This window comes from Xiphophorus couchianus, chromosome 7, assembly GCF_001444195.1.
Source record: "Xiphophorus couchianus chromosome 7, X_couchianus-1.0, whole genome shotgun sequence".
NCBI classification, from domain to species: Eukaryota; Metazoa; Chordata; class Actinopteri; order Cyprinodontiformes; family Poeciliidae; genus Xiphophorus; species Xiphophorus couchianus.
In genome coordinates this window covers 20,259,428-20,276,073 of record NC_040234.1, presented here as the reverse complement: position 1 = coordinate 20,276,073, position 16,646 = coordinate 20,259,428, and the positions used below count along the sequence as shown (strand labels likewise).

Genomic DNA, 16,646 nt, shown 5'->3' with positions numbered 1-16,646 from the left:
TCAAAAAATAAAAATCATCATGGAATTCTCAACCCAAACATTTTAAAATAAATGTAATGTATATCTTTGCAGAGAATCAACTGACTGAAACTAATAACAGGTCCAAGTTACTGCAGGTAACATCGAGGATAAATTGTGTAGAGCTGGATGAATTTTAATACAAGGCAAAAAAGATAAAAACAAGCTTTTCTGAAAGGGAAATTGATATCCAGTGATAAAACCTACAATTAGGTTTTAACATCCAAAAGGCATTGTTTAACTAAATTGTGAAAAAGATTTTTGCAAACAACTGTCAAGTTTTACTGCATTTATTTTCATTGAAGTCCTAGGTATATAATTGGAAATAATTGCCACTTGTTTAATTTTGTTCAAAACCAACACTCACAGATAGCCTTTTTTCATAGTTTTCACCTTCTTAAATCCAAATATCTGCTTTATAAAATGAAATCGTTCAGACAGAAAAAGTGTCCTCAACTTTAATTGCATCTTTCCTTTAGTATTATGTCTTCAAAACTGACAAAACTTTGAAAATATTATAAAATAAGTCAAATTTTTACTATAATAAATGACTAAGCTGTGCTCATATATAAAAAGAGATTTTTTTTACTCAATTTGTCACATTTTATCCCACCATCTTTTTAACCATTAAGGTTAGAAGAAACAACCTTGTTGCTGCATAGCCCCCAATAATGTATGCATTTTTCTCTCCGTCCTGCTATCAATCAAGAACAAGTCACCATATTGCTGAACTCTTCCTGCTGATGCAGAGTTTTACCTCAACACCCTGCTTCTGGTTAAAAACCAGAACTTAAGACTTAAGACCTAGTAATTTTATTAAATTATTCTAATTAAAGTTTAATAATTGATTCATTTGCATTTATTTTTGTCCTGAATTCTACATTTGAAACCCAAGACATAGCTAAGGATTGCACATAAACAATTCTTTCTTGAACACCCTTATGGGCTATTGTTGTGTTGCATTAGCTTCAATAGCATTTCTAGGAATCACAAATGGGTAAATATGATAAAATCAAGGTAAAAAAAAACAACAACTTCGGTCTTCATAATCTTTCAGTTATATTCTTTCAAAGGGTTCACATTCACTTTCCTGTCTTTCTCTCTGTTGCACTGCTTTGCCCTCCGGCTCTTTCCCGAATGGCTCAAATCAAAGAAATGATGAATTATTGTGGATCAGCCATGGGTGACCTTTTGCTTTCTTTTGCTGGTTAAAATTTAATGGCTAGTCATCCGGTGGGCAACCTGATACACTGTGGAATGTTGTAATCGTCGCTACCTCCACTAGTGTTGGGGACTTTTGGATGAACACAGAACATCTGGCTGTTGTCAGACTAATGAAGCATAGCGCTGAGTGCAGGTGGGCTCAAGCTGTATTGCACATTAGACACAACACATTAAAACTTTTTCTGTAATTTGTAGTGAATAACAATCATGCACATAGTGTGGAAAAAAAGTAGGTTTTTTTGTAAGACTTTAATGTTATCTATGTACTGCACAAAACTATAACGAATCACGCTATTTAATCAAAAAGTTTAACTTATCCATTATGTGTATCTTGGAAGCAAATGTGTTTATTGATTACAAAGAATTTAATGCTAGACTTGATGGGCTAACTGCATGTCAACAACCTCATCATTTCTGCATTAGGCTGATGGCATTGTAAATTAACTTTGAGGCTGAATACAGGGCCAGTTCCACTGTGCACTCAAATATATTTATTTGTACGGCATGCTTAGCACTACAGTGGTTTTGATCTGTGCCGAGCAAAGTGTAGGTAGAGTTTAGTTCCCACCTCGGCGTACAGGGGCACAAAGCTCAGTTGAGCTTGTGCTGCATTCAAATCAAAGTTGAAATTGGTTTATTCTTGACAGAATTTCTGTCACTGCCAACAGACAGGAGATTTGACAAACTGCTTGAAACAAACAGCAGCTGGTCAGAATGGGGAAAAAAAGAGCTCCTTCATAAGGTACACGCTGTTCTCTAGAATCATAGAGGGTTATTAAAATTAGAATATTGCAGAGGATCAATAGAAAAGTATATTTTAAAAGAAATCGTTGGCTTATAAAAAGTATGTTTATTTCTATAAATTTAAAACTTAGTTGGACCTCTTGCATCAGTCACTGTGGCATAAAATCGATGACCCTGTGGCACTGTAATGGAAGCCCGGGTTGTTTGGATGAAAATGAAATCAGCATTTCTATAAAGCTTGTGAGTAGAAGGATATATCAAGTGCTCTTAAATTTCCTGGTAGATGGCTGTGTTGAATATGTTCTTCAGAAAATGCACTGAACCAACTCCAGCAGATGATGTGGCACCTTAAATCATCACTGACTGGAAACTTTATAGTAGACAACGTGGGAACTGTGACTTCCTGCTGTTGTTCCAGATTCTCAGACCTTGATTTCCATACAAAAATTACCATTTGCCTTAGCCTAAAAAGAGGACTTTGGACCACTGAGCAACAGTCTAGTTATTTTTCCTAAGCCCAGATAAGATGCTTTTGAAACTTCATGCTTAATAAATGGCTTGATATGAGGAGTCAAAATGTGTAGTTCATGTGACTGTGCACAGTGGCTCTTGATGCACTGACTTAGTCTGCTCCCTCCTCAAATTCTTCAATGGATTTTGATTGACAAGCCTCTCAAGGCTGTTGCATCCCGGTTGGTGGTGCATCTTTTCCTACCATACTTTTTCCTTCCTCCTAACTCTCTTTGAATTTGCTGCAATTTTTTTCAAAATATTCAAATCTTCTGAAACTGAATTTTTAGGTTTCATTATTTGGAAGTCATACTCATCAAAATTACAAGAAACCAAGACTTGAAATATTCCAGTCTGTGCTAATGAAGCTATAATATGAGTCTCACTTTCTGAAATGACTAAGAAAAAATGCTTTCACAATATTTAAATTTTTGAGCTGTTTTGCTATTTTTGTTGCACAAGAAGAATGTGCAGCTTTACAGAAAACAGCTTGTTTCTTTGTTTTTTTTTATGAATTCGGATGAACACAACATTGCAGAAAAATGTTTTTCAGTTTAGCTCCATATTGACAACAGACTTAAACATAAGGCTCAGTGAATTATGCATTAAGGCTGCAATTTAGAAGCTAATTTATTTTTTTTAAGAGGGATATTATGTGCACATTGTGGCATTTTATATCAAAGTCAACAGACTATGTTACCTACAGTTGTTATGGAAATGCTTTATATATCAAAATAACTTACTCATTTGAGCTCAGCTGACGACTGAAACTCCAAGGCAGAGCTTTATGTAGATAGGCGTCTTAATGCATGAGCAAGCACTTAGGTAGCCCCGAACGGCTGCCTTGGGAGATTCAAGGATTTTTCAAACATGCATAAAAAAATACAAGCAATAATCCAGGTATGTTTTCGATGAGGGAATAACATCATAACATGATATAATGCTCATAAAAGATAATTTGCATAATACCCCCTTTAAAGCTGTCTAAAAGAAGCACTTCATGTAGTGATGAGGCAGGAAGAGGAGGAAAAAGCACTGCCATTCTTGAACAAGACTCTACATATCTTTTATTTTTTCTTTATTGTTCATTCCCTTTGTGTTCGTCAGATAGCCTGCACTTCCTTTTATCTGAGCACATATGTACGACTAATATTTTATTTGTGTGATACACCTTTGCTTTTAAGATCAAAAGATGTGAATGATCTTCCTTCTCCTTTTTAAATCCTTAATATTCAGCTGAAGGCAATAAATCTCCTAAACACAAAAATGCACTACAGTGCTTTTGGTCTTCCAGGCTGCTCTCATTTTGTTGTTTCTGGGGCTTGTTGCACAGCCCAGCCATGTGCAGTGGGAATTTAAAACAGACTTGATATTTTTCAATATAGTTATGCGGTGAAATGATAAATAATTCATTCATAAGAAGAAGGAAGAGCAGCTTGGTCTTCAGCAGCGTAATTCCACCTCTTTGGTCTTTACCTTTAGTTCAAACAATTCTAGTGTAATATGGAAAACATACTGGATCAGTTTATGGCGGCAAGACTATACTAGTTTTAGTAGTTTATGTATTTAGTTTATTGTGGACCAAGTAGAACAAGCAATTGCTTTCTTCTTTTGAATGAACTATTTTACAAGTGGATATTTGAATAAAAAATATATTGAGCTAAATTATTTATGGCGATTAATATAATCTGTCTTAATATATCTTGCATTTTTAAAGACAATTTTAATTGTAATTTCAAAAAAGTTACATAACATTTCATCACGATTAATACATTTTTAACTCAGCTGTAGAAAAGAAATGTTTTTTTCCTCATTTGGATTAGGCACAGCAGCTGCTTTTTCACTGCTATTTAAGCAGACTTTTGCAGAGCAAACTCTTTCAGGGGCTGAATTGTGGTACTTTTGGGTAACAGTGGTGGGATAGTTGCCCTCTGCACTCCTGACTGTGCTTTCTTATCATCAGGTTTTCATCATAACCTTTCACAATCCCAAACCTTGGTAACTGTTAGAAAGCCTTTTTCGGAAAAATGTCTGCTGAATAGAACGTGTGTCTGAGACACCTGTGGAACCATAGCTGTTTGAAGAAAGAAATTTACAAAGCAATTCACCCCTTCAGGGTGTAACAGGGTATTGCTGAATCATTACTCTCATTTTTTTTTTTTTCTACCAAACTAAGATTAGTTCATTGCTGTTCGTGGTATTCAAAAACTTTACATTGTTTTTTTTTCCTCCTTCAGAACAAATTGTATATTTTTTCTTAGCAATTAATTTTTTTAGTTTACTATAAATTTGGAGAATTTATAAAAACAAATTAATTGAATGGATTTTTTCTAAATATTCTATATTTTATTTGCAGTGAATCAAAGTCTTTATAAAGTCAAGTTTGTTTTGATACCAGAACCAAATACACCTTGTAGTTCCTGAGATATATGGAATTCATTTTGGGGGTGTCATTTTCAAGAACTTTCTAAAAACTCCAAAAAAGAGGCTTTGTGTTCTAGGGGTTAATCATCTACATAGACGTTAGTCCTCATGAATACTTTATAGAAATGCCTTTTGCTTGCACTTATGATCTTCTGGGGTAACTTGACAAAATTTGAAAAGGTTCAAGGGATGTGAATATTTTTGATGAGTGGAGCAGGATACTAACTTGTGCATTACAAGTTAGCTACATGACATGAGTAGAATTATTATTATTTTTTAAATTATTTTTATTATTATTTTCCAAGCAGGAATCTATTTAGGTTTTCATGTCAAGATTCAAGATTTTGTATGTATCCGTTGTCTGATACTATTTCTATTTTTAGCATTTAGCCATGTTTCTAAAAATTACTTTTTAAATTCTTTGCTCTTAGCAGTTTATTTTGCTTTTCCAACACTATTCTTGTTTGTCATTTTGTTATTGATTTCTGTACAGTAAACTATTCCCTGCTGTCTACACCACTGGGTAAAGGACCCACTGACATGTTAGAAGTTCAATAGACTAGAAAATAACCAAACATGTCAGAGAAATCAGAGAGAAAAAATGACTTTCTAGTGAACTCTTTTGTCTTAGTTTGAATATTTTTCCCTGATTGTTACATCACCATCAGTCATGTGGATTCTTGGATTAGGCAGATTGAGACAGATTTGATGCATTGCTGCTGCTGTAGTTTGTCACTTCAAAGAAACAAGCTGAACCAGGCATGATGTCTTCTGGCAAGTTAAGAAATAAAACCTGCTCAGAAAATATCCAGAAAATGGCTTTAAAACAACACTAGGGATTGAACTCTGTGCTTTGACTATGTATGTCTGGAAAAATAAAAATTATGCAAATGTGACAGACGTTTCTGTTAAAACCTTTCTGCTAACTGAATCTTTTTGATGTTTAAAACCATTTTTATTCATGCATTTTATAACTGTTAGAGATGCATAATTGCCACCTGTTCTTGTTTTTTCACCTAGAGATACAGTACCCAAGGAGCTGTTATTGAAAGCCAAGCAGGATGGCTTCTCAGACCAGCAGGTCGGTCAGATTCTTGGCTGCAATGAAACAGATGCTAGAGAGCTGAGGGTCAGTAATGGCATCAGACCTTGGGTAAAACAGGTGAGTGGCCTCAGACTTGGAGGTCAGATTCAGTTTTAATTGTCTGTGCCTGGTAAATAAATACAATATTTTGTGCCTTTTTTCATGTGGCCTGAAAAAAGTAGAAATTAGTGACTTTAATGACATGAAATTAAATAGTAATGAAAATAGCAAACCTGTAACTGTTCCTAATTTTTAGGTAAAACATTTGTTAGTCAGGCCACTTTATAAAACTGACCCACTACCAGTCTTACACTGCTTACAGATGATACTGTGTGTGGATTGAACACTTTTTTTTTTAACAAATCTGATACAATATTGACCAACATTACATAAAATGAATTCTTAAAACTAATTGGTACAAGAAACAATTCCTCATATTTAAAGTGAAACACATTTGACTTCAGTCAATTGGACAAAACTTCAGAGTATTAGTGCATGATAAAGGGTTTTCATATACAGTATGATATGGAAATATTTTCCAGCTAACTTTGAAAAATAGCTAAAATTTAAATATAATCTTTACCAAAGATATATTTTTTTATCCAAACTACAGGGTAGCATATAGTAAAATCCAATGTTGTTTTGTTACTCATTCTGCTGCAAGCTGGCTCAATTTTGACGCACAAGACGTAACCGGTAAAATTCGGTTTAGGATTTTCAAAATAAAAGATCCGGAAGTAGTTCATTATTTCTTGCGCGGCCCGGTACCAACAGCCTGGTGGTTGGGGACCACTGGGTTAGAGGATTTATTAGATTTGTCATTTTAATGCCACCTGTAATTAATAATGCGCTGCAGTTTATCTGCCCAAATGGTTCCATATTAATAATACTATGCATCCCTATATCCTAGTTATTGGGTTCAAGTGTGGAAAAGTATGGACTTTGATGTGAGTACTTTCCATGTTTGGATAAATATCAGGAAATAAAAAGGACAATGAAAGAAAAATTTTTAATCCCAGACTTTATCCATCCATCCATTCATCTATCTGTCCATCCATCCAAGGTCTTACAGTGAATTTACCTCTTTACATATTTTAAGTCTGGTCCTCTGTATACATTTTTGCATATATACGTATATATATATATATATATATATATATTTAATTCAAGCATGATTTTTCTAAAGCAAACATAATAGCATATTTGCTGTGCTCAAACTTTGGGGTTTCTTGACTGATATTTAACCTGCTTTCAAATTGGGTAAAGAGGGGACTGCTCCCATTTTCCAGCAGTCAATGAGCAAGAGAAAGATTACATCATGGTCAGTACACAAAAGGCTAACACAGATGACAAACAACCATGCACCCAAACACTGACACCTAAGGGCAATTTAGAGAGGCCAATTAACATACCGACAGTCATGCTATTAGACAGTGGAAGGAAATCCATGTGGAGAACATTCTAGCTCCATGCAGAAAGACATTATCTGAATCCAGAACCTTTTTGCCACAAAGCCAAAAGAGAAGAAATAGAGAACAAAATAAATGACAGCCAGCATGTTATTGTTTATCTACTAGCACCGTTATAGATTGTACCTTTCAGATTCTGGTGAATTCAACTTTTTAATCATGCTTTTTAATCATCCTTTTTAATCAAATCCGTGCCAATTAAAGCTAAATTATCCTTATTATTTAGCCTTTGCAATTTTGGGTCCCAGTTGTCCTCTTTTTTTTTCCTCTTTTTTTGCTTCATCTGACAGCTGTTTCAGGCCAGAAAAAAAACATTTAGACTTTAAACTCAATGCTCGCAGTGTAAGCTGTCAGGGTCAAAGAGAATATTCAGAGAAAACGAGATCAAAATGTTGCCAGTAGTAATCTTGTGACTTCAAGAATAGACTACAAAACATCAGAAAAAAACTCAAACTTAGTCCCCCTCTAGGTGTACACCCACACCTACAAATCATCATTTCAGATCAGATCTGATCTGTAGTGAGACAATGAACAACAGAAGAATAGAGCAGAATAAGTTGTTTTTTTTCAGTTATAAATGTAACATTTTCTTTTATTACAGATTGACACATTAGCAGCTGAGTACCCAGCAATGACCAACTACTTGTACTGCACATACCATGGTCAGGTATGCAATCCAGGTGATGTCTTTCCACATGTATACTGTCTATACTTTTATTATGCTATGAAAAATAATCGTCATTTAATTCACCTCTCTAGGAGCATGACTTGGAATTTAAAGATCAGAGCATTATGGTTCTTGGTTGTGGACCTTATCACATTGGTAGGTATCTCACTAAACTTTGAGATACACACCTATAAGATTACACCTGTAACCTCATAGGTGTGTATAGGGTACACTTGTGGGATAGCTGTTTATTTTTAGTCACATTATTTTTAGGATATTTAGTTATTAGATGCTGTTATAATATTTAAATAATGTATTAATATACTACTCCTGATATTAATAGTTTCATGGACCAAACTATGTAGAAAACTGCTACAAATAGGAGGGTTGTGTATGTTTTTATTTACAGTCATCCTATAACATTGCCAAGCCACTGTTTGATTTCTAAGATAATTATTATTAAAAATCTTCCAGATTAGTAGTCACTTGAATTCCAATTTGAATAGAAAGCAGATAACAGTTAAGCAGATACTTTATTGCTGTGATGAAGTTCACATTATGTCCACCATATTAATTTTTGCACGCTTTATCATCTACTAGGTAGCAGCGTTGAGTTTGACTGGTGTGCAGTGTCCTGTATCAGGGCCTTGAGACAAATTGGAAAGAAGACAGTTGTGGTCAACCACAACCCCGAGACTGTCAGCACTGACTTTGATGAGTGTGATCGTCTTTACTTTGAAGAGTTGACCCTGGAGCGCATCCTTGACATCACCCAACAGGAGGTTAGAGTATTACTAACATGCCTTCTATTGGAAATGCATATATATTTGATTTTTGTCGTGTTTAATTTGGGAATTTTGGAAGAATTGCATAAAGGTTTGTTGCAGATAGATTTGCCTCAGTGTCTTAAAATCAAGACACTGTTCAAGTGATCTTGTTTACTATCCTTTTCCACACATGAGAAGATGTTTGTTGTTTAATAACACCAGATTATACATGCATGCATTCATTACATAACACATACAGCAGTGTGTTGAGTTTCAGATATCAAAGTAGTGTCACTGTTGCTGTCTTAATAAGAGAAAATTGTGGTAGCTGTCTTTCAGCCAGCTGATGGACAGTCTGTAGAAACATCTGCTCTCCATTCAGTCAGATAAAATTCCAGTCCTTTTGGTACTTTCTCATGTATCTCATTAAAAAAAAAATTATTCTAGCAATTATGTCATGGATATTTTTGTGGTTTTAAAACCATAATTCTTCTAATCTATTGTTGCTTTACTATGTATTTTGGAAGATATATATACATTTATAGGAACCTTTCTTTAATCTTGGTATGGCTTGTAATGTCAGTGTATTTCACTTGATACTAATCATGTCAGAACATATTTAAAGGTTTTATTATCGTGACCTTTTTCTGTGTTTGGATTTGCTGGTGCCTGTGTATTTACGTGCTTTGACATACTAATGTCTTCTGATGTTCCCCTGCAGAGGAATTGTAATCCAGTTAAAGTTGTGATGGGATCACAGTGTGATTAGGTGTTTGTTTGTTCAGGGATGTAGTCTTACCATCAATCCCTCTCTTGCAGATAGTTTCACTTTTTTCAGTTCTATATGTACGTGTTGGCGTGTGCGTGTATGTGCGTGTGTGAGAGAGAGATAAATACGGCATTAGAGCGTGGTGATAACCCCTGGACAGGAGCAAGAGAGCAGGTCCATGAATAATGAAGAGATACAACCTGGCATTGCCATGGAAACAACATCCCCTTTGGATCACCTAGACAGGAAAAAGAGCTGCATGCAGTTATTAAAAAGCACATTCGCAATTTTTCTCTTTTATGCATAGAGTTGTTTCCATGACTTCAGAGGGCATAACATTTGCTCATATTTATTTCCAAGAGACACGCAACATAAACAAGTGTTGTTACTTACCTGTCTCTAATTAGATGTACCTATGACATAATACTAGTCATATCTGTCATTTTCTTGAGATAGCTTAAACAGTTTCCAGAGCCAAATAAAGTGCATTGCAGATTATCATTACCCTTTCAACTTCTTCACTTTTTTTTAACATTACAACATTAAATTTCAAGGTGTGTTATAGTGATGGTATAACAAAGTATTGCAGCCCCCTCTGAGATAACATTTTGTAAAACCACTTTTCACTGCAAGTACAGTTGCAAGCCTCTTGGGTTTAGTTTTGAACATCTAGGGGCTGAATTATTGCCCATTCTTCTTTACATAATGGCTTAAGATCAGTCAAACTGCTTTAGAAATCATTTGTGAACAACACATATTCCTTTTTTAATGAAGTTGGAAAAGAAATTCAACCTAAATCATTCCTTTGTAGCTTTGGCTGTGTATTTAGTGTTCTTTTCCTGGAGAAAGTTTCACACATTCTAAACAATATGTCTAAAACTGTTAAGAAGTCCACTGGTAATAGTAATTTTAAATAATAAAACATGATTTTGACAACATGTGCAAAATCATACATATAGAGCGAGAAAATTTAAAAAATACGACGAGACTCATTTAAATATGGTTACAGTTTGTTTTTGATGTAGTCAGCTTTGTTTCTGTTTTGGTTTATTTCTGACGTAAACAAAAACGGTTCATTTTAGCTTAATCTTATCAAATCATTTTTCTCCCTCTCCTACATTTAGTGTGGAAAACTGAAAACTTGTCTAATTAGATTACTTTTAATAGCATTTAGTTTCACTAGATTTTAGGGTATCTAAATAAAGGAGTCTCAACAAATGCACAAGCTGCACTTTCCACATTTTTATGTGAAAAACATTGGACTAATGAACTCAACTTTATGATGTATCCTTTTGTTTTCTTGTTGTTGTTTCCACTATTTCCTAATAAAATAGTTCTTCACTCTTTCATAGGAGTGTTCTGGTAGTATTGTGTCTGTTGGAGGTCAGATCCCCAACAACTTGGCCATCCCTTTGCACAAGAGTGGAGTAAAGATTCTGGGGACGAGCCCCCTGCAAATTGATCGGGCTGAGGAACGTTCTGTCTTCTCCAGCATCCTTGACAATCTTGAAGTGGCCCAAGCTGCATGGAGGGCACTCAGTTCACTGGTGAGGAAATATTAATGTTTTTATTATTTAAAAATATATATATTTCTGAGCAAGTTCTTGTTTTTGTGGCTTGCTTCATGACCAAGACTTTGTTGCTGTTTTACAAATGGTATCTACAAATATGTATTTTGGTTGTTTAAAGTTCCTCAAAAGTTGTCAGTTCAGTACTTGGGCATTTAAGGAGGAATGCATTTCCATCATTCAATTTAACAAGCATTCAACATATAAATTTTGTATATCAGAATTTACATGTTAGGGGAAAAAATTAAATAGCAATTAATCAACTCAGACTTTCTCAAGCTACCATCAACTTAGATATTCTCTCATCATTAAAACTTAAGTTTTTTTTTTTCCTCATTTTAACTAATCATCAGTTCCATATTTTTGAAACAGACCATGAAATACTAGTTACTAAAATGCTGGATGTCTAAAGTTTTTTTTTCCATTGTTTTTGTTTGCATTATTAAAGTACCACTTAAGAGTGATTTATCTTGTGAAAACATAGAGAATCTCTATAGTATGCATCTCACATTTCCTATTTCTATGTTGATCTTTAAAGGGTAGTTTGCTTTTAATGGGCTCCAGCAGCTCTAGCTTTGCTGTGGGGAGGACGATTCTCGTGTTTTTCTGAAGCTATTTTGTGTTTATAAATGGTACCTCACCTGGTGAGGAAACTGTGGGTAATGACTGAGAGAAAACTGCCAAACTGAAGGAGAGACGGAAGCGAGGAGAAAGAAAGGTAATGATAATGATGACGAGGAGGAGTAGGGCATACAGTCTTTCTCTAACTACCAGACTATTTCCACAGTTCCTACTCTTAATTCTTTCATTCTTTTGTAAAAGCTGTGTGGGTGGATGGGAAAAAAAGTAAAAATGTGAAATGGATTGAAAAGCACTTATATTCTCACTTTTGGATTGGAAAAAAATGGGAGTACAGCTTTAATTCATAACAGTTTTCAGTCTATATCTGGTCATGCAGCAGCATAATTTTACACCGAAAAATGAAACACTTGGATTTGACTAAATGTATCTTTTAAAAGAAAAAAAACCCTCATCAGGAAAATAGGGTTTTTTTTATATTAAATTATGCATACCAGATTCTTTTGGCCCTCTTTGAGTTAATAATTTGTACAAAACCATTTTGCCAGGAGGACAGCACTTAATCTTTAACACTTCATTAGGTAGAACATACAGAATGAGGGAGGTTAGATTATTTTTGCTTGCACATTGGTCTTCTCTTACTCTTTCCCCTTGAGCTGACCTTATGAGTTTTGAATTTTGTTTAGGTCTGGGAACTGAAATGACTGTGCAAGACTGGTTCTGATTTTGTACCTGGTAGCCCATTTCCATGTAAATTTAGTCACGTGTGTTGCGTCACTAACCTTTTAAGAGACCCAATGATGGCCTATTTTTCAGTTTTATGAAAGAAATACCCCAATCTTTTTAAAATACCTCTTGGTATTTCAAATATTACCATTCACAATTTGAGATTATGAATGGTAAAGATCTCTTATAATCTATTTAATTATTGGAGTGAAATCTATTATATTTAAATAGTGGAAAACCTTTGTATTTATCATACAAATAAAACAAAAAGAGAAAAAAAAACACTCCAAAATGATTGTGTCCAATCGTACGAAAATGATTGGACACAACCAAAATGAGTACATGTAAGAGCTTTACGGTTCCAGGGAAATTATTCCTCAGGTGAGCATGCAAGTGGAATACAAGTAAAACACTTATGAGGTCTAACAATTCGATTTGTAATACTTGTGGTTGTTGATGACCTCCTACATCGTCACTGGTAGATTTACTTCAAATTTGCATAATGTAATCAGTTCAAACATACTTCTAAAATGGGGGGAAAAAACTTTAGCTGACATACAAACATCAGAATAAATGGCAAGAAAAATGGGATTCAATGCAAAAACAGTATTTATTATTCCTGTCAGTTTCTGAGCAGCTATTTAACATTATTTGCTCATCAAGCTGTAAAGCTTCCATAAATGGTGGTTCAAGCTGTTTATAAACGCTGAGTGCCCTTTCTCATCCACTTCATTTTACCACTATCAGACAAAATGTCTGAAGTAGACCATGACGCATCTAAGCTCACACTCCGTTTGTGATATTTGTTCTGTCTGTTCTGCTTTGACAGAAAAAGACCCTTTGCCTTTTTTATATAAATGCTTGTCACTTAAGATATTTTCTATTTTTCTGTGAGATAATTAGATTTTTTGATAATTATGCAGAAGTGTTGGGTAACTCCCAACACAAACAAACCTCAAAATAAGACTAGAATGTACTTATTGGTGTCTACAGACCAGTGTTGTATAAAGTACTGAAATCTCAGAGTCAAGTAAAAGTATAGGTACCTCTCCAAAATATGACTTTGGTAAAAGTCCAAGTCACTGACTGAAATGTTACTTGAGTTAAAGTCTTAAAGTATCTGAAACTTCTTGTACTTAAGTATGGAAATTGCTGTAAAAATGGATGTACTCAAGTAATGTAATGAAAAGTAGAAGTAAAAAGTAAAACAAGGCAAATGCAGTTTGAATGACATTTTTTTTATTTTGGTAAACTTGTCAAATACACTTAAAATAATGTACACAACCAAGTGCAGGCAAAATTAAACCTGCTAATAGATATACCTGCAGGCATCATTTAGTTACGAAAATTAGGTGCTTTACCTATAGCACAAGGTTAACTTAACCTGCTTTACAACTGAACCAGCTTCTTAGTAAACCCTCCAGGACAGAAAATACAAAGTTTTTGTAAGCCTTAAGTTTTCCCTTCAAGTAAGGTCAGTGCTGAAAATGAGAAAAATAAATAGTACAGAAAATGCGGCCAACATGAAGAAAAAGAGCTGTTAGGATTACTCTACTTCACAAATCAGTGAATCAGTCAATGCTACAGTCAGTAGGTGGTGCACACAACTGGTCATTATGCAAAAGAAAAAAAGAATTGGGAGGGAAATGCAGCTTATTGGCATCTGTAAACCTGGTTTTGAACTTGCATGCCTTTCCTATATTTGTTAAATTTAGTCTAAATTGCTATCACTATGGCTTCTGTCCCCCCTTGAACAGAGGAGTCTAGGTAGCCTGCTACAGTCAACATTAGGCCTAAGCTAAATACACCACGTGTGGAACTGAAACAATGCCAAACAAAGTTCATTTATGCTCAAGATTTCACAATAGTGCCTAGTGACCAAGCTATAGTTACTGAAACAGGAGGATTATAACCATTTCATAAGACGTTACCTCGATGTGTTTCTTCAAGTTGGACGGGGAGTTTTTGTAAGATAGAATTTCCACATCTTCGGGCAGGAATAACATACACTTCATGCGCTACGACAAATCTTTAACACCCACGAAAGAGTGTATTGTGTTTAAATAAGGCCATGGGCTCTCATCACCAGCTGGTGGTTCCCCTGGAGCCGTGTCTGACGTAGTTGCAGTCGTTGTGGTCTCCGTCTCCTCCTCCATGTGGCTGCTGCTGATTGCGAGACTTCCTTTGTGTTTAATGGGAGAAGCGAAACAGGTGTATCCTATTGGTGGAGATGAACAAGCCCAGGCAAGTAGGCTACCGACTTTGTTTGCTAATCAGCAGGTGGGGTCAAAACACTTGCGTTTTTCTCTCTCGCTTTTTTGTAACGAGTAACTAAACCACACATTGAAAATGTATCGGAGTAAAAGTATGCAATTAAGTTCGGAAATATAGTGAAGTAAAAGTGAAAGTTATCAACAATTTTCATACTCAAGGAAAGTATGAAGTACTCCAAAATATACTTAAGTAAAGTAGTGAAGTGTTTTTACTTGGTTACTATACAACACTGCTGCAGACATTTGAAGTTTGAAGCAGTACAGATGAACTAAGTACAACAAACAGGTGATATGGTTAGAGTAATTGTTCTACTTAATTCTATCACTTCATTTAATCATTTAATACAATTTACATATTTAAATATGTTATTGCAAAATATGAAATATTAATACAGCAGCAGAAGGAACAAATGTTTCAAGATTTACAGATAAATTCTCAAAACTAAATACATTGTCATTGTAAGCTTCATTTTATTTATTTTTTTACATTAAGAGACACTGCATTGCATAATATTAAAGTTACACTTGTCAGAGATTTATGGCTTATTCCCAATCTTAGCTATTTTTAAATATGTTATCTAATAATGTGTGACCCTTCAAGGATAAGTGGGTTTTGACGATGAATAGATGGATAAGTTCCTGATACAGATTTTAGATGTTCCCATTTTAGCTGATTTCTTTTTCACTGTAATACATTTATCTTAAAAAAATATATTTACTGTATCTGAAAAGCAGAGACCATCTAACAAACACACAAAAAGTTCTTTGTGTGTAGGCGTGCAGCGTTTTACAAACATAATTTTACTAAATAAAACAACATAAAATGATTGTATTGTTGATTTTTTTTAATTCTGTTACCAATTAGCATGATAAGCGTGATTAATATAGTTACATTTTTTACTGTCTTGACAACACCAGTGTTATCATGGATTGTATGTCTGACTTGTATCCATTTTGGAGTTGACAGTTAAAAGGTAATTTGTAAATCTTATCTGAGAGTTACAAAAAGATACCTATATTTCTAAATACAGCTTGTTTGATGATTCAGACTCCCTTAGCTCTGGGTAGTTTAGTCCTTTCACTACTTCAGTAAATTTTCCCCAGGGCAGAAATACATTGAAGGCCTGACAACTCTAGAAAATCCCAGAATTAAATGACCAAAACTATAGGAAGTTACCTCTAAGCAAATTGATCAGCATTTACTACAGTAAATAGCTCTTTGTTGGAGTAACCTAAATCAACAGTCGACCTTTAGGTCAACCAGATGATGCATATTCATTTAAATATATTCTTCCTTCTTTTGTACTTCCTCTGACTTTATTCTTAACACCTAATTTTGAGGAAAATACCTAAAATTGAGTCTTCCCACAGTAACAACAAAGTATTTTGGTCAACAAATTTCTCAGTTAATCTCAATCCAAGCTGTGTATCTGTGTCTCTATCTGGCACCTTTATACCTTCATGTATCTGCTATGTGTTTTTGTTTTACAGGAAGATGCCTTTGCATTTGCCAACCGGGTGGGCTACCCTTGTTTACTTCGACCCTCGTATGTTCTTAGGTGAGTTTTAATACCAATAGTCTAAAACAGTGCAACATTTTTCTACGTCTATAAGCAGCTTTTTACTCTCAAAATGTTTGTGCCTTCAGAGAGAAACTCACTTACTAATTCCTGCTTATTTATTTCTTTCACTTGGTAATTTATCAACTGTTTGAAAGGTAAAAACTATTTGAATACGTAACACACTAATGTTTGTATCATTAAATACAACCTGTTGACAGTTATGCATAATCCCTTACATTTTATTAGTAATTATCTAACCGAT

The 16,646-nt window shown here is 34.5% G+C and overlaps 1 protein-coding gene across 1 annotated transcript in view; it reads left to right on the top strand.

The window, feature by feature from the left end:
• cps1 (carbamoyl-phosphate synthase 1, mitochondrial) overlaps positions 1-16,646 on the top strand; it is a 59,442-nt gene that overhangs the window by 21,712 nt on the left and 21,084 nt on the right. The window contains exons 22-27 of the mRNA XM_028021920.1: positions 5,941-6,082; positions 8,075-8,140; positions 8,233-8,296; positions 8,741-8,922; positions 11,029-11,223; positions 16,314-16,381. Of these exons, the coding sequence (XP_027877721.1) occupies positions 5,941-6,082; positions 8,075-8,140; positions 8,233-8,296; positions 8,741-8,922; positions 11,029-11,223; positions 16,314-16,381 (717 nt within the window). The remainder of the gene's footprint in view (positions 1-5,940; positions 6,083-8,074; positions 8,141-8,232; positions 8,297-8,740; positions 8,923-11,028; positions 11,224-16,313; positions 16,382-16,646) is intronic.